General features: G+C 42.4%; 2 protein-coding genes across 2 annotated transcripts in view; both read right to left on the bottom strand.

Moving 5' to 3' along the window:
• LOC114050387 (tetratricopeptide repeat protein 41-like) overlaps positions 1-494 on the bottom strand; it is an 8,132-nt gene extending 7,638 nt beyond the window's left edge. Inside the window, exon 1 of the mRNA XM_027872016.1 lies at positions 482-494. Coding sequence (XP_027727817.1) covers positions 482-494 — 13 coding nt within the window. The remainder of the gene's footprint in view (positions 1-481) is intronic.
• Positions 495-2,229: 1,735 nt separating this feature from the next.
• The window catches only part of LOC114049540 (putative tetratricopeptide repeat protein 41), a 44,708-nt gene continuing 21,597 nt past the window's right edge, over positions 2,230-25,340 (bottom strand). The window contains exons 4-7 of the mRNA XM_027870782.1: positions 23,230-23,410; positions 12,827-13,041; positions 5,786-5,946; positions 2,230-2,835 (exon numbers count right to left, since the gene is read on the bottom strand). Of these exons, the coding sequence (XP_027726583.1) occupies positions 2,803-2,835; positions 5,786-5,946; positions 12,827-13,041; positions 23,230-23,410 (590 nt within the window). The 3' untranslated portion in view covers positions 2,230-2,802. The remainder of the gene's footprint in view (positions 2,836-5,785; positions 5,947-12,826; positions 13,042-23,229; positions 23,411-25,340) is intronic.

Here is a 25,340-nt window from a genome sequence, read left to right as displayed (position 1 = left end):
GAAAGAAAGAAAGAAAGAAAGAAAGAAAGAAAGAAAGAAAGAAAGAAGGAAGGAAAGAAGGAAAGAAGGAAAGAAGGAAAGGAAAGAAGGAAAGAAAGAAAGAAAGAAATTAGTGGCACTTGCCAATATGGATGTGGTGCATGCTTTTTGAACAAAAGGTGAATACCTATATAACACTTTTACATAAAATTTTCCAATCCCTGCCTCATATTTATATGAATGAATGATCTGGAGGGTAGGACCACCGCCACCCCACCACACAAGCCACCAGAAGCAGGAATTGTATTACATTAAGCTAGATCTTATTTCTCTCTTCACCCATACATTCTCCAACCCTTTATCCTGCATCTACGGTGTTTGCACAGAGTTGTTCTCCACTTTTCTTCTCTGTTAGACTGTGTGCTCCTTGAGACCAAGAGCTATCTTCTGCCTCCCAGTGCTCAGTACAAATGGTAGATATGTATTGACTGACTAACCTCACCTGGAATTCTCATTGGCTTTCTGATCAACCAAACCTAAGACTAACCTCACCTGGAATTCTCATTGGCTTTGTGATCAAGAGAAATGAGGACACAACTATGTCCAGAGAGCTCCCTAGCTGCTACAGCTGAGAGGAGAAATAACTAGGAGTATTAGAAATCCCTGCCCTTGCAAGCAGCGATCATTTCACTCATTGTACTAGTAACCCTGCATGGTGAGGGAACAAGGAATACTTGGTGCTTGGGCAATGCAGCAAAGCACCATCCCCACAAAGCCTTCTGGTTCTGCTTCATGTTTTGAGTCCACTAGGGGGCGTCCAGTTACACAAATTGTCTGCCAGCGTATCCATGCAAACGGCCAGGCCACCCCTGCCCCTGTAAACCAAAGGGTTGGAAATGTGAGAGCACTCAAGAATCTGGATGGAAATAAAAACTGTTTGCTCCGGATGTCCAGTTGCTATTCCTTTGAATCAATGGCCAGCGCCAATGTCTTCACACTCAGCCCCCCAACATCTTCACAACACTATGACTCCCATACCACTCCCCCTCCTTCTGACCCAGCAAGGGCACCCAAAACTCTCTTTGATCCACCCCCAAATGTGGCTGCTCCCCAAAGTTCAGGCCTGGGTTTTCTCTCTCTGCGCTCTCTCCCTGGGGAGTCTAATTCACTCCCATAGCCCTGATTTATCATCACTTCTACACAGATGGCTCCCCTAAAGCTCGATCTCGAGCCCCGGCCTCTCTCCCAAGCTCCAAACCTGCGACAAGGGACGAATGGAGTTCAAATCTTGCCTCAGACACTTACTAGCTATGAGATCCTGGGCAAGTCACTTAGCCTCCGTTTCCTCACCTGTATAATGAGAGGATTGGACTAATGGGCTTCTAAGGTCCATCCCAGCTCTAACATAAGTGATCCTGCGCCCTCCACCCGCTGACAGGCACCACTTCCACACCCCTGGCATCTCAAGTCTGAGCTGTTAAAAACTAAGCTGATCCTTCTAACCACACTAAAACACCTCCTTCCAACTTCATCATCTGCTGGTGCCTCAGCTTTGAAATCCCGGCCTTACTGTGGACATTGTTTCATCCATGGTGATTCCGCCTCCATGCCTGCCTCCACACCTGCTACCGCCTCAAGAAGAAGGCCCAATTCCTACCCAGGGCAGCCTCCTAGAGCAGTCCTGCCTCCTGTCCTTCCTCCACTCAATCCTTCACACCCTGCCTGATGAACCTTCCTGATCTAGTCATGGAACTCTCCTCCTGAAAATCCTCCTGAGATTCCTCATTTACTAAAAAGTCCAAGCTCCTTTACCCAGTGTTGAGGGTCCTCTTAGCCTGGCATCAGCCTGGCCTCAAGATCTTATCTTCTGCTGCTCTTTGTTCCAGCCAGCCTGGCTCACTTGTCATCCCCCAAACATTTCCTGTGCTTTCCCAGGTTCCTTACTGTTCCTTGGGCCTGAAATACCTTCCTGACCTTTCTTCTCTTCCCCCATTCATAGCCTTCTTTAAAGCCCAATTCAAATAGCATCTCTTCCAGAAAGTTCTCCCTGACGATGGCACAGTAGAAAGAGCTCCAGCTCTGGAGCTGGAGGTTTTGGGTTCAAATCCCACTTTTAATGACTACTATCTGAATTATCTTGGACAAGTCACTTCACTTCCCTATGACTCAATTTCCTTATTTGTAAAATGAGGAGGTTGGATGATGACCCTTGAGCTCTCTCCCTGCTCCCTCCATTCCCACCACCTCCAGGAACAGCCATCCTCTCCTCGGTCCTTCCATAACATTGATAACCCTTTGCTTCACCTGTTTGAGGTGCTCATCAGGTGTCACTTTACATGTCAGGTTTGCTGTGGTTTTTGTAGGGCATGTTTCCCTAACCCAACAACCTCCATGAGGGTAGGGACTATATGACCTATTTAAACTTTGTATGGCAAACCTCCAACTACAGTACTCTGTGTTCAGCAAGTATTTAATAAATGGGTTTGCCAAATTGAATTAAACAGCTTCATTCCCTTCTATCTCAGACTACCACAGGTCCGAGAGTGTCTCTCACTCCATCTTTGTTCGTACCGCTACTTTGGGACACAAAAGATACAAACTCTCATTAGAAAATGTACTTACGGCTTTTAGTATCTGGTAGAGGTGATACTACCTTTTTGGGTTTGATAATCCAACTGTAGTTCTCAACCCATCACTTGAGAATTAATTCCCATAGCTCCTGGATAGAAAGCACTTCCAAGTATTCCTGAATACATTCTGACTCGTCTCTGTAGAGTCGACATTCTTGAAACTCATTGGCCAAAATTGCAACTTTCAAAGGACTTAGGCATGGTTTTTTTCTTGAGCTATATTTCTCTAGATAGGAAAAAATGTTTTTGTGAGGTACTGTGAGATACTGTTCAAAAATTTTGATAACTGTGTTTTCATCAGAGGCAATGGGGAGCTCCACTGTTTTTACATCTGATCATGCACACAGTGATTTGTAAGAGAGACTGGAGGATACCGTACTCATGATTAACTTACAATTAGGGGAAATGGAGGGGGGCAGCCAGGAAAAGTCTTTTGCCTAATAGAGAAAGTCAAAGAAATGTTTACATTTTAAGATATTTTCAAAATAATCCTGCCAATGGTTTCCAGTTAGAATAACTTGATACGGTCTCACAGCAAGCAAAGATGGCGAGAAAAATGGTTCAAACGCAGTATCCCTCTATCTGACTTCACACACTATTCTAGCATCTTAATTAAGAATTTAGGAGAACAGTGGATACAACAACCACAATAAGGTAAAGGAAAACAACAATGAAAGAAAGCTGCTCTAGAATTGACCGCGTTCACCCAATCTGCCTGCAGAGGACAACACGTGCCCGTTCTCAGCAGAGAAATGGGTGGCTATAGGTATAGGGCATAGCCATCAGACATAGGAGGTATATTCAGAGGTTTCGCTCAGATATCATTCTTTCTTTGTTCCAAGGGGAGGTTCTGGTGGAGAGAAGATAAAGAATTTTAGGAAATGAATGTGGTATAAAATGCTAAACGTATCAAATAACTTTTTTTTTCCTTAAAAAATTTTTTCTTGGGGCAGCTAGGTGGTGCAGTGGATAGAGCACTGGCCCTGAAGGCAGGAGGACCCGAGTTCAAATTCGGGCTCAGACCAAACACTTGACATTTACTAGCTGTGTGACCCTGGGCAAGTCACTAAACCCCAATTGCCTTAAAAAAAAAAATTTCTGGCAAAATATGGACACCGAAAAGTGCTTTTTAAAAGAAAATGAGCACCCATTTAGGAATGCCTAAACAAAGTACATACATGATGTGATGGAATATTACTGTACTCTAAGAAACAACAGATGTGAGGGATGAAGAAATGTACAGGAGGATTTACATGAACTAGTGCACAGTGAAGTGCGCGGAGCCAAGGAGAGCAACAGAGATCATAGATACAGTGGAGATGAGAGGAACCCCAAACAAACAAACAAAAAGCCCTGAATAGTTTTTCATTACACTGACCAAGTTTTCCAGCCAATTAAAAAACAAAAAACAAAAAACGAGAAGCTGCCCCTCTCTCCCTTCTTTGCAAAGGTGAGGGGCTGCGGCTGTGAAAGATGGGGCGTACTGTCAGACTCGGTGGGCAGGCCGCTTAGTCTTACTGAATTATGATTTGTTTGCCTCTCCTCATCTTTTCATCTTTGATCCAAAGGATACCTCTGGGTAGCGGAAGAAGGAGAGATACATTTGGAACGGAAGGGGACGTAAAAACGAAAATCATCAATCAAACTCTTAAAAGAACGATTAGCATCAGCTGGGGGATGGATAAACCAACTGGTGGATTCATGTAATTGGATATCATTGTACCGAAGAAATCATAAATGTGAAGATAAGGAGGCACAGTAGAGAGATCACTGGACTTGGAGTTACAAGACCTGAGTTCAAATCCTTCCTACTTGTGTGGCCCTGGGTAAGTCAACTTACCTCTTTCTGCCTTAGTTTCTTCATGTGTAAAAGGATGATAATAACAGCACCTACCTCCTAGAGTTAGTTGTGAGAAAACACATCTTTTACACCAAGTGCTTTACAAACCTTAAAACACTATATAATTGCTACTTGTTGCTGTTTTGTTATCATTATTATTATATGAATTAGTGCAAAGTGAAGTAAATAGAACCAGAAAACAATATATACAATGACCACATCAATGTAAACAGAAAGTGCGGTAGCAAAAAAAAAAAAAAGAAAGAAAAAGAAATTGAATTTTATTGTATTATAATGATCAAGCTTGGCCAGAAGAAGAGATTTAAAAAGAGAAAAAAAATCACCTCCTTCCCTTCTTTATAGAGGTAGAAGGAGGGGAGGAGATGGGCAGGCTTTGGGAAACATTAGCTATCATGGCAGACTTAGCTAATACAGTGGTTACTTTTGCTAAATGAGGTGCTTTTCCTCCCTTTTTAAAAATGATTTGTCCTAAGGAAAGGCTCTCTGGATAATGGAGGAATCTATTGGGAAATTAAGATGATGAAAAAACAAAAAATATTCACAAAAGAATTTTTAAAAGAATAATTAGCTTAATAAAAGAGTATGTGTTTGAAGGATGTCCTCGTGGTCCATAGCTAGCTAAATTTAGCAAGTATGCTTGCACTGGGCGTTAGGAGCGTTCTCAAGCTACAGATTAATCAACGTTGCCATTCTAAATCATAGGAAGAAAAAAACATATATGATCAAATAAGACAATTTACATAAAACACGTTGCAAAACTCAAAGTGCTATACAAATGTAGCTATCATTATTACTACTGTGTTAAAGAGTTATGTGTTCTGGTAGGCAAGTAGAATAATTAAACTTGTTTCAGAAAGAATGCTGTGGGGCATTTAAATACCTCATGGGGAAAATTCAGTTATTTTCCTGCTTAAAAATTCTTTCTGATACAAGGATAGGGAGTAAAGGCAGAGCAAAGGTGTACTTAACTCATCATTTTACACACACACACACACACACACACACACACACACACACGTATATAATATGTACATATATACAAATGTGTGTGTTTATGTATTTATGCATATATACACACACATATATATAGGCATATATGTGTGTGGATAGATCAAGTGTGTGGAATACAAAAATCCAAATCCTAGAACTTTTTTTAGCCATGATATTATACCATGCAATAACTGTCAACAGTATCACATCTGAACATGAAGGATGAAATTTTAAATACAGAGTAGAAAGGTGGCGTGTAATGTTATTTTAACTCATTAATTATCAAGTAAAAATATTGATAAATATAATTTTTTAAAAATTATACCTTCTGTCCTGAAATTCCATAAACACCAATCAGTTCTTCAATTCCATCTAGTACTAATACACATGGCTTTAAACTGATGGAGGCTAAGAATAATTCTACAAGCAGTGAAAAAACCCATACTTTGGAGTCTTCATTAACGAGATCAGTTTCAATCTGAGTACCTAGGGACACAGAAATTAGGTAAAAAATACTCACAAGAACATTTCACAAGAACATTTCAAAAGGATGTTAAAACAAACAGACATACATATATATATACACTCTACATATAGTTAAAATATATTAGGAGGTATAATGACTTATGACCTAGAAAGGTCTTTTTCCAGGCATGCTGCTGAAAATGAGCAATTTCCAATCTCAAAAGTCTCCATCTCTATAAATGGAGATTCACCACCAGGTGTCTGTAAGGCAGGCTGAAAACCTTAGATGAAAGAGGCTACAGAATACAAAGATCTGCCTGTTTTTTATTCCTAACTCACATTTACATGGCCCTTAACATTTTGAAAACAAGTTTCTCACAACAACCCCTTGAGATAGGTAGTGAAAGTATTATTAATCCTCACTTTAGAGGAGGGAAGACTGAGTCTTTGATAAGCTAACGGACTGGCCTATGCAGTGCCTAAGATGGTTTTAATTAATTAATTAAAAAGCTAAGCTAAAAGAGTGACAAGTCACACCACATGACTTCTAAACCCCCTCAGCTCAGAGATGGAATGTCCTGCTCCAAGAAGTAGTGAGTTCCCCCTCACTGGTCTTCAAACAGAGGCTGGATGTGATTCCCACCACAGACTCATTTCTCAGGGATGCCATAAAAGGGAATTCTTCTTGCATATGGATTGGACTAGATAACCTTGGAGGTCCTTTCTTTAACATTCTCTAATTCTGTAATGGGACATAGCTGCCTAGGTGTCACGTCCCACCAAACAAGACTCTTCAACCACTCTCTGAGGTTCTCCTACTTAACTCTAGGTTAGAAAGATCCCACTGATCATGACATTACTTTATTGAACCCTGTTGTCAAAACCTGGCTTCCCACACTGCAAAAATCCTTCGGATACTAGGAATGGCCAGGCAAAGTGCAATCATGGGGGAACCCAAAGCACATGATGTGCGTAACAAAACAACCAACCACAATGGGATGACCAGGTAACAAAACCATCAAAAATTCTAGCGCTGTTCGCTCTTTATGCAGATTTCAGATTGTTTCTCTTCCCACAAAAGCAAATCTATTCTACAGCAGTTGAGAGAGACTGAAGTCTAAACAAATAAAGGTTACCAACAGGAAGCTTGGGAATCACGAATTTTAGGTGCCTTTCACACATTGGGTCATTAAATGTTATGCACACAGAAGTGTCTTTCAGGAGAAGAGTGCAAAGAAGGAAGAGAGTCAGAATAAATACTCCTCTAAATTTCTGGAAACCTTAAATACGATGATATGTTCCAGTAGGCATACAAACTGACCTCACCAAACTGCTATGACCATTTAAAAATAATGATATTCTGCTGTCCAGAAGAACCAGGAAGTATTAAAAGAGGGAGAATGAGTAAAGATTAGTAGTAACAAGGTGAGGTTTGCTTCTGGTGGGTCTTCTATGGGAAAGAAAGATATAGTATTAGCAATTTTTTTAAAATTCATGATTATTACTTCAACTCTTAGGAGTAAGAATTTTAGAGTGAGGGGGCATCTTCCATTGATACTTCCATGATCTGTAATCTGATCGATGTGGGTGCTCTTTCTGGTGGTGCAAATCATAACTGATCTCTACTTCATTCTGTGAGGTTCTTGTCCATAAGACTTCTACCATGATGGGGGCCTTCCACTAGATCTTTTGAAATGATGTGGTCCTCAAAGACATACCCAGGATGGCCCTCAGTTCCGCCTTGCTCTCAAACCCACCTTCTTTTCCAGTCACACATTTTTCTAATTGGAGTCTGTACCACTCCTCCTGCATAATTCTCCATTGGTGATATGTGGCAGCATTTTCATGCTCAATATGAAACGCGCAGCAGTCTTTTCATTGAGTTCACAAAGAAACTAATTCTTCTAACTCTCTTACTTACCTCCTTAAGAAGTGCCATCCTTAAAGGTATTTCAACTGCCTATGTCTTGTAAATTAATTTGCTGTGAGGTTGTCAATTTTAATATGGCTCATGTCAACTTCCAGGAATCATATGATAACTCATTCATCATTAGGCAAAGATGCCAACCTATAATCATTTATCAAGTGCCTACCATGTGCCAGGCACTGTGCCATATGATGGGGATACAGAAAAAGGCAAAAGACAATCCTTGCCCTCTCACAATTTAATGGGGGAGAAAACATGCAGATAAATATATACAGACAAGCTGTATACAGGAAAAATAAGAAACAATTAACAGAGAGAAGGCACTAGAATTAAGAAGGGTTATTAAAGTCTTCCAGTAGAAGATGTGATTCTAGTTGGAACTTGAAAAAGCCAGGGAAGCCAGGAAGTGGTGATAAGAAGGGAGACCATTTGAAGCATAGGGAAAAGCCAGAGAAAAATGCCCACAGCAAAGAGATGAAGTGTCTTGTTTTGGGAACAACAAGGAGGCCAGTGTCCCTACACGGAAGAACACGTTGTAGGGACCCAGGTGTAAGAAGACTAGAAAGGTGGTGGGAGAGGAGATTGCAAAGTTGGTTACAAAGGTCTCTAAATGCTGAATAGAGGGCTTTTCATTTGATCCTGCAGGCAATAGGGAGCCACTGGAGTTTACTGAGTAGGGGATGATATGATGAGTCCTGTGCTTTAGAACAATCACTTCAGCGGCTGAATATTGAATGAATTGGAATGGGAGAGACGAGGCAGGCAGACCCAGCAGCAGCTATTGCAGTAGTCCAGGCGTGAGGTGATAAGGGTCTCCACCAGGGTGGGGGCAGTGTCAGAAGACAGAAGGGGCGATATCTGAGAGATCCTGCACAGGTGAAGTCACAGGCCTTGGCAACAGTCTGGCTGGGGTGAGGGGCACACTGAAAGATAGTGAGGAGTCTAGGATGACTCTTGGGTTGTGTGCCTGAAGGATTGGGAGAGGGGTGTCCTCTACAGTAACAGGAAAGCTAGGAAGGAGGAGGATTTGGGGGGAAAGATAAAAAATTCTGTTTTAGACATGTTAAGTTTACAGACATCCAGTTCAAGACGTCTGAAAGGTCGTTGGAGATGCGAGACTGGAGGTCAGCAGAAAGATGAGAGCAAGAAAGGTAGATCTGAGAATCCTCAGCATAGGGCTGGAAAGTAAATCCATGGGAGCTGAGGAGATCAAGTGAAGTAGTACGGAGGGAGAAGAAAAGAGGGTCCAGAAAAGAACCCTGAGGGACATCAATGGCTTACAGGCATGATGCGGAAGAGGATCCAACAAAGCAGACGGAGAAGGGTAGGAGGAGAAGCAGGAGAGAGGGGGGTGTCCTGAAAACCTAGCCAGAAGAGAGTATTGAGGAGGAGAGAGTGATCAACAGTGCTAAAGGCTTGGAAGAATGAGGATTGAGAAAAGACCCCTGGATTTAGCAAGAAATCATTAATAATTTTGGAAAGAGGGCAGCTAGGTGGTGCAGTGGATACAGCACTGGCCCTGGAGTCAGGAGGACCTGAGTTCAAATCCAACCTCAGACACGTAACACTCACTATGGGACTCTGGGCAAGTCACTTAAACCCAACTGCCTCACCAAATAATAATAATAATAATAATAAATATTATTATTATTATTTTGGAGAAAGTCGTTTTGGTGGAATGATAAGGTCAGATGCCAGATTGTAAGGGGTTGAGAAAAGAGTGAGAGGAGAGAAGGTGGAGGCACCTAGTGTAGATGACCTTTTTGAAGAATTTAGCTACAAAAGGCATGATAGATGAAGGACTAGGGCTAGCAGAGATGGAAAGATCAAGTGAGGGCTTTTTCAAGATGGAAGAAACATGGGCACGTTTGTAGGCAGTGGGGAAATGAGCCAATAGACAGAGAGAGATGTTACACTTCAAATATTACCAATTAAAGTTCATATGTAAATCTAAAATCTAAATCTAAAAACAATCTAAAAACTGGTGACTCCTAGCACTCTCTGGCCCCATTTCCACCACTCTATCACCATCACTGAAGAAACGCAAGGGATTGGGCACTCAGGACAATAAGCCTATTCTGTATGCTTTACAGATTGGCGTGGCCAGATAATTTATCACCTAATGGTGATGAGCCTCTCTGTGCTTGCTGGTCCTTGGGTAACAGGCTAAACTGTATTTGAAGTCTTGCCAGCTTGGAAGAACTTGTCAGAACTTGGTAGACCTTGGGCACAGCTTTTAAAACTTAGCGAAACCTCCCTGGCATGCTAAGGCATCAGGGTAGGACTTTGTGGAGGCTTTTGTTTTTAAGAGTCTTTTAAAAAATACCAAAGGCTTTGAAGAGGCCCCAAACAACTCTCTGGACAAAGTCAAAAGGAGTCAGCTATAAGCAAATGACCCAGCATCCCAATGGAGATCATCACTTCACGATGCCAAAGCATCCAGTCATCCCAGGAAAAATCAGTCAAACCAGTTCTATGGCATCGAATGCCCAACTGGATGAGACGGTTCACCTTTTAATTGGCTGTTCTGGTCTCATATCAGACACAATTGGTAGAAGAAAGAGAACTGGACTCAGGAGACCTGGGTTTGAATCCTATCTCTGACACTGGGTGCCTGTGTGACTCCAGACCCTTCACCACTCTGGGCTTCAGCTCCCTCAGCTGTAAAATGGGAATAACTGTAAAACTTGTCCTCCTCTTGGAAAGAAAGTGCTTTGTAAGCTAAGTACAAATTATTACGACAAATGTATTAGAAGCTCAGAAAGAAGAAAAGTAGTCCTCTCCAGTGACACTTTCTTACAAAGTCCCAGAGCCCCCACTGTTTCTGTTGTTAACTCTGTACTGTGTGAATTGCCAGACCACTTCCTCTCGGGTTAATAATACACTAAGCTGGTTCAGGGAAACAGATTCCATCCTGCGGCAAGGAAATCTGCCAAGAAGAGGTAAAAATAGTCAGGGGAAGTATCACTCTTGGTTTTGCTTAGCTGGTAAGAAGGTGGGCTCCATAAAAGGGGAGGGTGAAAGAGGCCAGCAACCAAAGGCTGCTCAGTTCTTACTAAGAAACTGGGGCTGGGAAGGAGGACCATGGGCAGAGGGGGAGAAAATGGCAGCTGGAGACGTAGTCCCACATCCAAGTCCCAGCTCTGGTCCTTTGTCACCCATGCCTGGCCGGGTCATCCGACCTCTCTAGATCTCAACTGTCTCCTTTCTAAGGTGAGGGGAGCTGGGGGGCGGGGGGCTGGATTAGATAAGTTCTCATGATCCCACGAAGGAAGGAGATCCTTAACTTGCCTGGCTGAGGGATCCTCAGGACCAGATGCTGCTCAGGCCGAACCAGCCAGGGGCATGGAACTAGAATGTTCTCTGCACCCAAGATGTCTGTTCTCCAAGTGTATGAACTTGCACCAGAAGACCTTCCAGGCAACACTGTGGCTCAGATTTTGTCCCTATGACTTATGGTGCTTACTCAGCCAAACCCAACGCCCCTGCTTCCCTTTGCCCCTGTCCTTCCTCTTCCTGGCCGGGCTACAAACTTTGCCCCATAGCAGGGCTTACATCCTGCAATCTAGGGAATGGAGAAGAGTGCTCTGTTCCCCCTGCACGGGCATACTTCCTTCCTTCTCTGACCCCTACAGACCCTACCTCTAGAGTATTGATTTCCATTGATGGCAGAGGGATGGCTCCTGCTGCCCAAAGGAAATGTTTTTTTCACTCAAAGATAAAGCTACTTAACTGGTTAAGATCTAGAATAGCAGTTGGCACCATAGTAGGAACTTAATAAAGGGTAATTACTTGAAAATTTGTTTTGCATATTTGTTAGAAAGGTTTCCTTTTTTTTTTCAATTAAGGGAAGTAGAAGGAAGAAAAAACAGGTTTTTTGTTACATTTTTAGAATTAAAATACTTTTAAAAAACAGTTGTTGAATGAATGAACAAAGATATTAGTGGATTCACCTCTGTTAACACTTCTGTACTCAGCCTAATTTGTGTAATTGATCACCTGCTTTTCCTATGAGGGAAAATCTAAGCACATGAAAGGGTGCTTTTGAAAAAGTGACAATTAACCTTTGGAACAACAGAGTAAATATATTACAATTCATCACTTCTCCAGGCTCAACCAATCCTGTTTTGGCATGTTTGGGAAAGAAAGATCACTTTTGTAAATAATTAATCCCATCTGAGGAGGCCTGCTGGCTTAATTGATAAAACTCTGGACTTGGAGTAAGGAAGAAGGAAGAACAGATTGTAAATTCCGCCTCCAACACTTCCTAGCTGTATGACACTGGGCAAGTCACTTAACCTCTCTGTGCCTCAGTTTCCTCATCTGTACGTTAGGATAGCAATAGCAGCTAGTTCACAGGGCTGATGTGAGGATCAAAGGAATTAATATTTGGAAAGCACTTTGCCAAACTCCAAGTACTATGTAAATATCAGCTATTTTTATTATTACTATTATCTGCCCAGGTTGATCCCGGTATCCTTTTCCACATTCCCCAGGGACAAATCATTGATATAAAATTCACATATACAGACCCACCCAAACTCACCCCTACTTAGTTAAAAACTTCTAACACCATCTTACCGCATTCCCACTTAACACAGATACATCCAACCATTTAAATGGCACACACCCATCACGAGATACATACCTATTCAATAGTGTATGACTAAAATAGTAACCTCTTCGAGAGCAAAGACTATTCACTCCTGGATCCCCCCTAGGATTTACCACAGTGCCAAGCACACGTGTACACACACACACACCATAAATCTTTGCTAAAGTTAAGTAAGCAGGAAAATACATAGGTTAGGAAAGGATTAGCTTGGTGAGTAAAGAAGTGAATAAGATAGAGAGCTGGGATTAAGAGGGAATTAGATGAGAAAAGGAGACATAGTTAGGAGAGACACCAGACGCTGACACCAGCATACCACCCAATTCGCTTTTATGAAGCAATCTCCAAAAATCTGTAATTACCGAATTGCTTATACTGTAATTCAGTGATGAAGTAATGCATCACAGACATGATGTCGCTATGGTCACAACTGCTTCCTACATAATAAGGGATTACTAACGTGCTGGGATTCCTCTCTCTGAAAGAATTCACCCAAGTTGCGATCAATGTTGACTTCCCACAGCCACGTTCTCCAGACAGAAGCAGAATTGACTTGGTTGGTACAATAGGCCTGATTCTAAAAAGAAAAAAAAAAAAACCCAAGTAAATCATAAATCCATCTGTTTAAAAAGATTTGTCAGGGGCAGCTAGGTGGTGCAGTGGATAGAGCACCGGCCCCAAAGTCAGGAGGACATGAGTTCAAATCCGGCCTCAGACCAAACACTTGACACTTACTAGCTGTGTGACTTTGAGCAAGTCACTTAACCCCAATTGCCTAAAAAAAAAAAAAAAAAAATTTGACTCCCTAAAATATATGTGTGTATGTGTGTCTATGTCTGTTTGTATACATGTGTGTATATATATATTTGTATGTATATATGCTGGACTTAGAAGTCAAGAAGACCTCAGTTCAAATCCAACCTCAGACACTTCCTAAGTGTGTGACCCCTGACAAGTTGATTAATCCCTCTCATCCCTGACTTCCCTCCACAGTAAACAGGGGATGACGATAGTGCCAACGTCATAGGGCCGTTGAGAGGATTAAATGAAATAATACATGCAAAGCACTACATGAGGCTGGCTAGCTATCGTTACTATCGTGAAATGTTCAGGAGCTGCGGCCTCATCCATTTATCCTCCACAGTTCCCGGCTGCCCCCACTAAAGCCTGGCTCTGATGCTCCCCCTACCCCAAGGTAGTGCAGTAATGACTCTTGCATCCCCAAAAGTCATGCTGCCAGGGCACAAGCCCTAGCTGGCCCTACTAAATCTAGAATGGTTTTAAGTACAGGCTTATTAACAGACCTTCTGTGGTCTGTTTAGAAGGTTGGCTTCTGGGTGAGGAATTTTTTGACCAAAGCTACTACTTTTCTTAGGGGGGAGGGGAACAAAGGCAATCAGGGTTAAGGGACTTGCCCGGGGTCACATAGCTAGTTAGTACCCGAGATTGGACTGGAACTCAGGTCCTCCTGACTCCAGGGCCAATACTCAAGCCACTGGGCCACCTAGCCACACCTGACCAAAGCTACTCAAAAAGACCGGTAGTAGTCAAACTGATATCTCACTGGGGCCAGACTGTGCAAGTACTAAACTGTTCTCATAGGTACAATGTGACCATGTACCAGGGGTCAAACTTAGGACCAGGTGAGTAAAAATCCAGTAGTGGGCGTCCGTCAAATGAGGGTGTTGGACTAGCTGGGTTCTGAGACCCCTTCCAGCCCTACATCTGCGATTCCATCATCCCAAGTCACTTCCCCAGGCCTCATCTTCCTCTTCACCTATTTCTTCATCTGTAAAATGAGAGGGGTGGGCTAGACGGCCTCGGAGGTCCCTTGCGGTTCCAAATCTAACACCGTGTGATCCTTTCAAATTACATGGAGCACAGCACTCCAACGAACGCTCAGTAGGTGTGAGATCTTTCAACTCCTTCTCCCTTCCTTTTACCTCTAATCCTTCATGCTGCCCTGCAACCCAACTTGGAAAACTGCAGCCAAAAGGGGTGGTCCCTGGGTTGGGTGGTTATGATGAAAAGTGCGTGGGGAGAACGGCAGCTAGCAGGGACAGCCTCATGGAATTCCTCCTTTCTCTTAGGTGGCTTTTATATCACCTCCTGGGCCAGCTGGTTGCGTCGCTGGTTCACTCCACTGATGAGGTTGGTACCACAGAATCAACTCAGGTCAGGAGGCCCAGCATAGGGAGCCAGCTAACCAGTTGTCAGGGATGCTCAAGGAAGGATTCCTGTGTCCTCTGACATCAGTTCAATTCAATTGGAGGTTATTAAGTATACAATTCTGTCATCAGAAAGAAGGGACAATCTTGTTTCTTCTTTGGTGAAATTTATACCTTTAATTTCACTCTTTTTTCAATAAGCATTGATTAAGAGCCAACCATGTACAAAGCGGTGTGCCAGGTGTTAGAGATATAAACACAAATCATAAAACAATTCCTGCCCTCAAGGAGCTTACATTCTGTTAGATTCTTCCCACTCAGAAGCCAGTTACCTCACTTTCTATAATAGGCTGAGAACTAGATACACACAATCAACTGACATGCATAAGACACAGCCCTGAGCTTTACACATTTTTAATTTATTTGTTTTGGACCCAACTAGTGAGAATTAACATAGAGAATGCCAAGAGAAAAAACTCACTCTACCAATACAGAGAAGTATCTTGCTTTATCATTTATAGTCTGTCAAAAAATACCAGGGACAGTGTGACCTTGGGCAAGTCACTTAGCCCCGACTGCCTCACCAAAATACCTGGGGCATTGGAAGGTTAAGTGCCTTATACACAGGGATCCCAATAACACCTACCTTCCAGAGTTGTTGTGAGGATAAAATGAGATAACATCTACAAAGCACTTGGCACTGTGCCTGGCACACAGTTGGTGCTCAAGAAATGTTTGTGCCAAGGGGTAGCTAGGTGGCACAGTGGCTGGATAGAGCACCAGCCCTGGAGTCAGGAGGAACTGAGTTCAAATCCAGCCTCAGACATATAACACTCACTAGCTGTGTGACTTCGGGCAAGTCATTTAACCCCAATTGCCACACACACACACACACACACACACACACACACACACAAAGAAATGCTTGTTCCCTCTCCTTCCTCCCTCCCACCCCCAGTATGTATTAAAGGCAGAATTTGGAAGGGGGGGAGATCTTCTTGCCTCTAAGACCTCACAAATAGCCAGTGTTCCAAAAGCCTAACCTTAAACAGGATTCCAAAAGTTTTATTAAGATTTAAGACTGCGAGGCACCTAGGTGGCGCAGTGGATAGAGCACCGGCCCTGCAGTCAGGAGGACCTGAGTTCAAATCGGGCCTCAGACCAAACACTTGACACTTACTAGCTGTGTGACCCTGGGCAAGTCACTTAACCCCAACTGCCTAAAAAAACAAAACAAAAACAAGATTTAAGATTGCACTAAGATCTTGAGGACGCCCTGTATCTGCTGATTCATTTCTGACTGCTCCAAACCTATAAACGAGTCACATCCAGGTATTCATCAGGAACCATGAGAGTTAGCCTGCAGTTCTATTACATTCAGAGTAACTCTTTCTCTATAAATATAAATCCAGAACCACAGTTTTCACTACCTTAAATGCAGATTATAGGATCTGATTTTATATCATACTTAGAACAAAAACTAATATAGCCATAAAATTAAAGAAGAGTTTTCATCATCTCCTTCCTAAAATAACTTAAAATATCAATAGAAAATGTCGATAGAAAAATCATCAAGCCATCTGGGGGTCTCTTCCTTTAAGCCTACAAATGAATTGTGCTTCTTTAGTGAAGTGGGGATTAAGCCAAAGCTTTTGGCTCCAGAAGAACGCTCCTTTTCTTTTGACCAACACAACCAACATTTCACCTGGCCAGATATTGTTTCAAAATTACAAAGCAAACAATTAAGCTATGGACATTTAGATTAAAAGTATTTTAGGAAAAATGTATCATGGCAGGGCCTGTTTGACTAATGCACTTTAGATAATGGTGTTGGGTGTGCAGTAGAAATTCAGTTGAGTGAGTTATTGACCAAGTTAAAGAAAATTATGTAAACTTTTCAACACCATTAATACTGCCTTAAAAAAAAGTTTGGGTTTTCAAATATATGAATTAGGATATCTGAGAAAAAATTATCTTAAACACATGTTATATTGCTATGCCATGCTCATGGAAAGAAGGGTAATTGCGTCCCAATATTAAAGCCACATTATTCAAATTTGCACTGGACATTTCCAATGAGCTGGAATCAGTTACCACATTTTACATAATTATAACTTCGAATAGTTCTAATTTCAATATATGTGACCAATGCACTGAGTTCCTTAGTCACACTAATGAGGGGACCTAGCTGTGCATCTCATAATCCACAAAGGTACCCCAACAAGTAAATGACCACTTAGGAATGTTCCAAGCTGGAGACAAGACATGGGATATCATCCCCACCAAAGAAAGGTTTATTTGAAATTCACATGGGCTTCGTAGAATAATTGAGGGCCAAAGCAGGGGCAGGGCACTTCTCTACCTACGGAAGGGATACTTCTATGAAAAGTCCCCATTTTGGATGATAACACAACAGTCTCTGATCATCTGGGCCTCACTTCCCTCATTTACTAAATGAGGAAATTAGACATGACCTCTAAGGGCCTTTCCAACTCTAAGTCTATGATCCTACGGTATCTTTGCTAGTGAGAACAATTAAGGAACATTTTCTGTCTTCCGGTTCTAGAACCAAGATCACTAGGCCTCTAAGCAATGAGGATGGAGAGCGGGTATGTCAGAGACAGAAATTGAACGGATTGCAGTAGCTTGAAAGCTGGATAGCTGTATTAAATAAGAAATAATGCTCCACTTCCACATAGTATACAAAGCCTAAAACAGATGAGGCCAGAAAGATGAAACAGTTACACAGTCTAGTCAAATGAAATAGCAAACTGAAAGCATAATTAGAGAGGGATATTTCCAAGGCCACCGGGCCATGGCCATGGTAATTATGCAGCATCCTTATGATAAGAGCACAGACCCAGAGCTAGAAAGGACCCCAGAGATGATCTGATGACATGGCTGCTGCATTTTATACATAGTGTGTTTTATACACTGCATCAGTTTCCAAACAAAGAAACTGGGACCCCACGAAGGAGAGGATTGAACCAAGACTAGCAAACATTAAATTGCCATTCAGGACAGAACTGAAAGAATGAGACCCCCAGAATCATTCTTTCTCTGAAAGAATGTATAAAAGGCAGAAGGCTTTAGAGCCTACAAGAGTTGGTTTGGGCTACAAGCCTCCAAGGCACCCCAAATGGAGCACAGGTTATGTGTCAGGTTTCAGCCCATGGTGAGTGGGACATCACAGAATTCTCTTCTGGCTATCACTGGGGACAATGCCTCTCTCTCTCTCTTCTCCCCAAGGCTTCATCCCCTAAAAAACAGATGAAATGTCCCACAGATCCTGGCCTGCAAGGACAAGTAGGTTCTCAAAACCCTCTGCACCATCCCTGATGTGTCTAAAACAGTCAAGAATACTAATGTTTGCTGCTGGGCGTGACCGGCAGAGCTTCTTTCCCTTGGGGGCTCTCCAACAGGACTCAGGATCACAGACCGAGAGAATTTAATTGACTCATACAAGCTAGGAAGCCCTCAAGTTGAAACTGGAACCTGGGTCCACTGACTGAGTCTAGCACAAAGCAAAGTAAGCCCCTTCATTTTCAATCTGAAACTAATTTAAGTCGTCCCAATTTTACTTAAACTAGGATATAGATTATGTCAAAGGCAACTACACACACCCTGTTTATTGGCAAATGAAAATTAGCATCTTGCCAAAACTCAGCTTATGGTTGGTCTTTCTTTTACAGTTTTGTTATCCAGTACCAAATAATTGCTTCATCAAATTTATGACAAACTATAGAACTTGTGTCATTTTTTAAATCCTAGAATTTTTCTTTTAAACTTTTTATTTTCTTAGAAGGAATTAAATGTAGACTAATAGGCTTTTTTTAAGGAGAGAGAGGAGAGGGTGGTGATCTTTTTGTTTAATATAATATTTATTTAAAAATTCTTTTTTTAATCAGTTATTTGTTGTTTATTCAGTATTTGGGTTAGTATGACATTTGAGGAATTGGTTGCATCATTGTACATATATAGATCTTTTTATGTAATACGGAAATTTATAACTATTGATATATATCTATGTGTATATATGTGCATATGTGTATGTATACCCACACACACACACATATACAAAATCAGGTCCTCTGGAAAAGTGATACATGGGGCCATGCTGTAGAGCCCTAATGGAGGGGGGCACAAAGGTAGTCAATGCATCAACAAAATATTACTGTATGGTGTTTTGTGTGCAGGAACCAAAAGCTGTCTTCGGAACCTACAGGGACCTGTTGCACCTACAAGGCAGGTATATGTGGGGTGCTGGCTCTGTTTTATAGCAACTACTTCAAGACTGTACAAATCACATCCAGCATCACTTTGCAAACAATAGGGTTTAACAAATAGTAGTCACACTGTACTATTCCCCATTTCTAACTTTAGGAAGAGACTAGAGTGTGTTCATAGGTTTCACATTTCTGGTGTTTAATCACTAATCAGAGGAAAGATTTGACCTACTTGAAAAGCCCATCAGACATAACCCCTTAATCACTGCCGCGCTTTCTGGACAGTAAAGTGGCTGCACATGAAAAGACTTCAAAAGTGCAGCTCCTTCCGGATTTCCCAAAGAGTATCTTCTTCAAGCGGGCCTCCTCCTCCAGACTCAGGTTCACCTTCACCGCAACCGAAATGCCATTCTGCCTCAAGACACGTGGAGCACTGAGAAAGACATCATTTTACACACACACACACACATTTCCCAATTACAGGTTAAAACAACTTTTAACATATGTTATTTAAAAGTTTTGAATTTCAAATTCTATCCCTCCCTCCCTCTCTCCCTCCCCTCCTCCCTCCCCAAGATGGTAAGCAATCAGATATAAGTTATACATACGCAATCATATAAAACATTTCTATATTAACCATTCTGTTCAAGAAGACTCAAACAAAAGAAAAAATGAAAGTAAAAATAGCATGGTTCAGTCTGTATTCAAACCATATCAGTTCTTTCTCTGGAGATAGATAGCATATTTCATTGTTATTCCTTTGGGATTGTCTTGGATCATTGTGTTGCTGAGAATAGCTATGTCATTCACAATTCTTCATCAAACAATATTGTGTTACTGTGTACAACATTCTCCTGGTTCTGTTCACTTCACTTTGCATCAGTTCATGTAAGTCTTTCCAGGTTTTTCTGAAATCATCCTGTTTGTCATTTCTTATAGCACAATGATATTCCATTACATCATAATACCATAGCTTGTTTAGCCATTCCCCAATTGATGGGCATCCCTTCGATTTCCAATTCTTAGCCACCACAAAAAGGGCTATTATAAATATTTTAGAAGACATCATCACTAATGCCATATACGGATCCTTAATCATGATGGAAATTGGATGCGCTTTCCTAAGATTCTTCCTTATGCTTTCTGCCAGATCTGCGATAGACAAGCCCATTTGGCCCAGAACTATGGCCCTTTAGCTTGATCACCTCATAAGCACATTCAACCACCTGTTCATGAATGTCTTTCCAATGCTCTGCATCAGCATCAATTCCTAAAGCAGTGGAGACACGGGCAACATTCACTCTACTCCACACAAGAACGCTGGAGTATCCCCCAAAAACTTACCCATGACAACTTGAAGAATGGACACCCAGTCTCTCCCCCATTAGGTAACAGAAATGGGCAGAGTCCAGATTGCTACATCTTCCAATAACATGAGATCTCAAAATATCCACTGGATTGGAAACGATAAGCAGCTTGCAATTAGGGCTGTACTTAACAATATTTGGAATAATGAATTTAAAGATATTCACATCACACTAGACCAAATTAAGATGACTTTCTCCCTTCTGCTAATGTGCCCCAGTTGTAACAGCAACCAGCTCTGATTCTGCAGTCCCGCTATAATCTTTGACAGAGACAATCTTTGGTGTGCTGAGGAAAAGGTCGCCACACTGGAGATCCATCATCTCTCTCTTTAGTTTGTCTTCTATTATATCACCTAGGGCAAGTTCATCAGACAAATCCTTTATTAAGATATTCATGGGGGCAGCTAGGTGGTGCAGTGGATAGAGCACTGGCCCTGAAGTCAGGAGGACCTGAGTTCAAATCTGGCCTCACACACATAACACTTACTAGCTGTGTGACCCTGGGCAAATCACTTAACCCCATTACCTAGCCAAAAAAAAAAAAAATATTCATGGCACATGCCATGCCAACCACACTAATCCCAACAACAGTGATCTTGTTATGGGAAACTGGTCTTCTTTTAGGATATTCACAATCAGCTGACCCTTGTCAGCAGTTCCCATTTAGGGGAAAATCCGAGCTCAAATATTGTCAGTTGGGCTTCAGGGACTTCTCAGTTAGATGTGAGACTGCTGCCCCTGGATTTGCACTTAAACATTCTTTTTTTTTTAAATTTTGAGTTCTGAGTTTTCTCCCTCCTTCTCATCCCTCCCCTATCCATTGTGAAGGCAAGAAATGCGATACCAATTATACAACTGAAATCATGCAAAACAGATTTCCATATCAGCCATGTTGCAAAAAAGCAAGAAAAATAAAGTAAAATGTATACATATATAATATATATTTGCTTTAATCTGCACTCAGAGTTCATCAATTCTCTGTTCGGAGGTGGACAGTATTTTTCATCATGCATCCTTTGGAACTGTCTTGGATCACTCTCTTTTTTGGGGGGGCGGGGTAGGCAATGGGGTTAAGTGACTTGCCCAGGGTCACACAGCTAGTAAGTGTCAAGTGTTAGGTCTGAGTCCAGATTTGAACTCAGGTCCTCCTGAATCCAGGAGGATTCTATCCACTCTATCCACTGTGCCATCCAGCTGCCCTTGGATCCCTCTCTTGATCAGAGTAACTAAGTCTTTCATAGTTGATCATCCTTACAACATTGCTGTTACTGTGTACAGTGTTTTCCTGGTTCTGCTCACTTCACTTTGCATCAGTTCATATAAGACTTTCCAGGTTTTTCTGCAACCATCCCCTTCATCATTTCTTACAGCACAATAGTATTCCATCATAATCATACACCACAACTTGTTTAGCCATCCCCCAACTGATGGACATACTCTCAATTCTAATTCTTTACCACCACAAAAAGAGTTACTATAAATATTTTTGTACACATAGGACCTTTTCCTTTTTTTTTTTTTAATCTCTTTGGGATACAGACCTAGTAGAGGTATTGCTGGGTCAAAGGATATGTACAGTTTTACAGCCCCCTGGGCATAATCCAAATTGCTCTCCAGAACAGTTGGGTCAGTTCATAACTCCACCAACAGTGCATCAGTGTCCCAGTTTTCCCACATCCCCTGAGAAGTGGATGATCTGGAGAGAAACGGCCCCTTGAGGGCAGGGAACCCTTTCTTTGTATCCCCAGCACTTAGTACAGTGCCTGCACACAGTAGGTACTTAATAAATGCTTACTGACTGACTGGACAGAGAACTGGCCTTGAAGCCACAAAGACCCTGGTTCAAGCCCTGTGTCTGACAATTATAGGCTCTGTAACCCTGGGCGGATTACACAGCCTCTCACAGCTCCAGGAAACCGCCTAAGACTCCGAGCAGTGGAGAAGGTACTGAGCCAAGTTGGTGGTGAAAGTTCCCCATCCAGGAGTTCCCTTTAACAGTGAAATCACAGATTCAGGTCCCATCCCCAACCCTGTGACTTTATCCGTGACAGAAAACATCCTCCTGTGAAAACGCCCTCCACCAAGCCGTACAGATAAGCACTTTATCTCATTGTATCCTGGGAGGTTAGTGTTATTATTATCCTCATTTTACAGATGAGGAAATTGAGGCAGACAGAGATGAAGGGACTTGCCCAGGATCCCACAGCTAGTACGTGTTGAGGCAGGATTTGAATCCGAGCCGTCCTGACGCCGGGTCCGTGCCTCTGTCCACTATGACACCACCACTCAGCTGCCTATTCTTCACCTTAAAGTCTTCCAGGATGACCTGATCTGCCTGCAGTCACTCAGCCAGCACGAAGCCTTCCAGGCTTCAAGGCCGTGCTGCCTCTCTGGGCTAAAGCCATTACCAAAATACACGACCTCTCATACTTAAGCCTCTGATGTGGAGGCTGTAACTGCCAGATTCACTTCTTCCACTTTCTGGATCTCAGGATCACACAGAATCAGAGATCCAGAGCTGGAAGGGACCTCAAGGTCATTCAGTCCAACCCTTTCATCTTACAGATGTGGAAACTGAGGCCCAGGGAGGTAAAGTCACATGTTCATTCGCTGGGAATTTATTAAACGTCTCCTTCTCGTACAACACTGTAAGAGGTGCTTTGAGGGATATAAAATCTAAAAATAAACAAAAAAGGAGAGAGGCAAACTGACAAATAAATAAAGGCGGGAGGCAGACCCCTGCTCTGAAGGAGCTGCCAATCTTCTTGGAGAGACTGAAGTGACAAATGAGGGGGAAGGTTAGGAAACGCATCCAGGTGAATGATGATGACCCTGGAGAGCCGGGGAAAGGCACCGTCAAGGAGGCTCGGTGGAGGTGCTGAGCCCCGAGCCAGGTTCTGAAGGAAGGAACTGAGAAGATGGCCCTTCTATTCCAGACCCGAGTGCGGCCACGCTGCCTAAAGCGAACCAAAAGACACACCTGAAAGATTTCGCTCTATGTTACCTGAGGACAGATTCCAGAGAGCTGCCAGATTCCTGTTTGCCCATCTCATTTTGAGGATCCCTCATCACAAATTTTCCCAAAGCGTCAAATGCTTGTTTCGATTCTTTAGACAACACAAACACCTTCCGGCACTTTACAGTAAAAGCTTCATGATAAGAACGTTCAAAGTTGTACTCGTGGTCTGGAGAGACAAAAAAAAAGGTATCTGTTAGTAGCTGGCATGGAAAGGTTCGGTCATCAGCTGTGCACAGCTCATATCGGCTTCCCCACAGGGGCCCTTTCCCCTCCTCTGAGTCGAACTTACACTGGCAACTCTACGGGACGGATTGTTCCAGCCTCAATGGAGACTGAACGAACAACTGGACCTTTCTTAATTCCCTCGGTGCGTGCCTGTGTGGTATCTAAATTTTTCCACGACCTCAAATCAAAAAGGACAAAAAGCTGACCTTGCTGTGTTCTCTCACCATCTCAAATAAAAGATTTTGAAGCAACCAAAATGAATTTCTAAAGGAAATACAAGCAATGCATAAAACCTAAATGAAGGGAGATTTAAATAAAAATTAAAAGTTTGGAAAACAAAAGGACAAAATGCTACTTCTCATTACTTATGCTGGTGAGGCTGTATGGTAGGGTCACTCTATGACGCTCGACAAGGTCCTTCTCCTCTCTGGACATCAGTTTCCTCATGTGTGAAATTAAAAAGCTGGACTAGGTGGTTTTTAAGGTTGCTTTTAGCTCTGAAATTCTGTGATGCCAAATTCAGTTTAAAAGGACTCAACATGCATTCATTTAGGAGTCACCTACATTCCCCTGTTTTTGGTTATCTGTCTTTTTGTTCGTAGTACAAAATAACGGACGTCGTGGCACAGGGATAGAGAGCTGCCTCGGAGTCAGGAAGACCTGGGTTCAGGTTCTGCTGCTAAACACTCAGGAGCTCTCTCAATACAACACCGACTGCAACCCGCCTCTGACTTAGGAGATGGGTCCTAGGTAGCGGCCCAAGTCACATGAGGCGTCACACACTTATAGTGAGGGTAGGCTTTCCATATCCTCACATTCCTACAACCCTTCAAGGTCTACATGACAACCTTAAAAAATAGGTAATGTTAAGTATAAGGAGACTTGGGATTTCCTTGGTCCAGGATGAGAAGAGTCCCTCTCTCAATGCAGCCCATCTCCTTCTCTGTAATCTACAGCCTTGAGCAGTGGTCAAGCTCAAACAGAAAGTGGGCCAGGATACTGACTTAGAAAACCACATATTAACATTATCTATGTCCTGTTGTATTTTCATTCATTTTGTTAAATATTTCCCAATTAAATGCTATTGCCTGAGGTAACATAGGCAGTATATGTCAAAGGTGGGGCTCAAACCCACATCTCCCTGCCTCACTCTCCATCCACTAGGCCACTTTGCCTCTCAGTACAAGATCGTTATTACCATTTGACAAAAGAAGATATTGAGGCTCTGAGAGATTCAATAATTGGTCATGCAGCTAGTAAGTCTTAGGTGGGATCCAAATCCCGGGTCTTCCTAACTCCAAGTTCAGGATACTATCTACTATACCACACTTCCTCAAGATTCTAATCCCTGCTCCTCCTCACTACTAAGCCCCAGCCTCAGGCCTTGGGTACCACTGTCAGTGGTTCATGGGACTCAGACTTCATTTACCATCAAAATGATGCTACACATGGTGGTTGGGTTCTAGAGTCCAAGGAGAACAGCACAATACTTCCGGCACATCCTATTTTAAACTGGCTATTGTGGGCTTGCCTGGCAATCTTGCCCCACACTTCTCCCCAACAACAAAACTGTTTCTCTGGGAAAAAAAATTCTGAGATCCAAACAACTGACTTATAAACAGACTACTGAAATTGAGATGGCTCACTTGCACACTCTTCAAGAATGCACTAATTAGAAACAGGCTAATCCTTTCTTGATTGAGTCCAGCCCCTGCCACAATCAAATCTTTCTATGTATATGAGTCAGGATAATATCAGAGAGTCGCCTCTCAAAGGACAAGAGGTTTGTTCGTGATTCTTGCCCTAATTTACACAGTGCCTGCTACAGAGTGTGTGCTTAATAAGTGTTCATTGACTGACTGATTGACTTG

Source organism: Vombatus ursinus, unplaced genomic scaffold, assembly GCF_900497805.2.
Source record: "Vombatus ursinus unplaced genomic scaffold, bare-nosed wombat genome assembly UNPS02003292.1, whole genome shotgun sequence".
In the NCBI taxonomy this organism is placed as follows: Eukaryota; Metazoa; Chordata; class Mammalia; order Diprotodontia; family Vombatidae; genus Vombatus; species Vombatus ursinus.
This window is presented reverse-complemented; position numbering and strand designations above follow the sequence as displayed.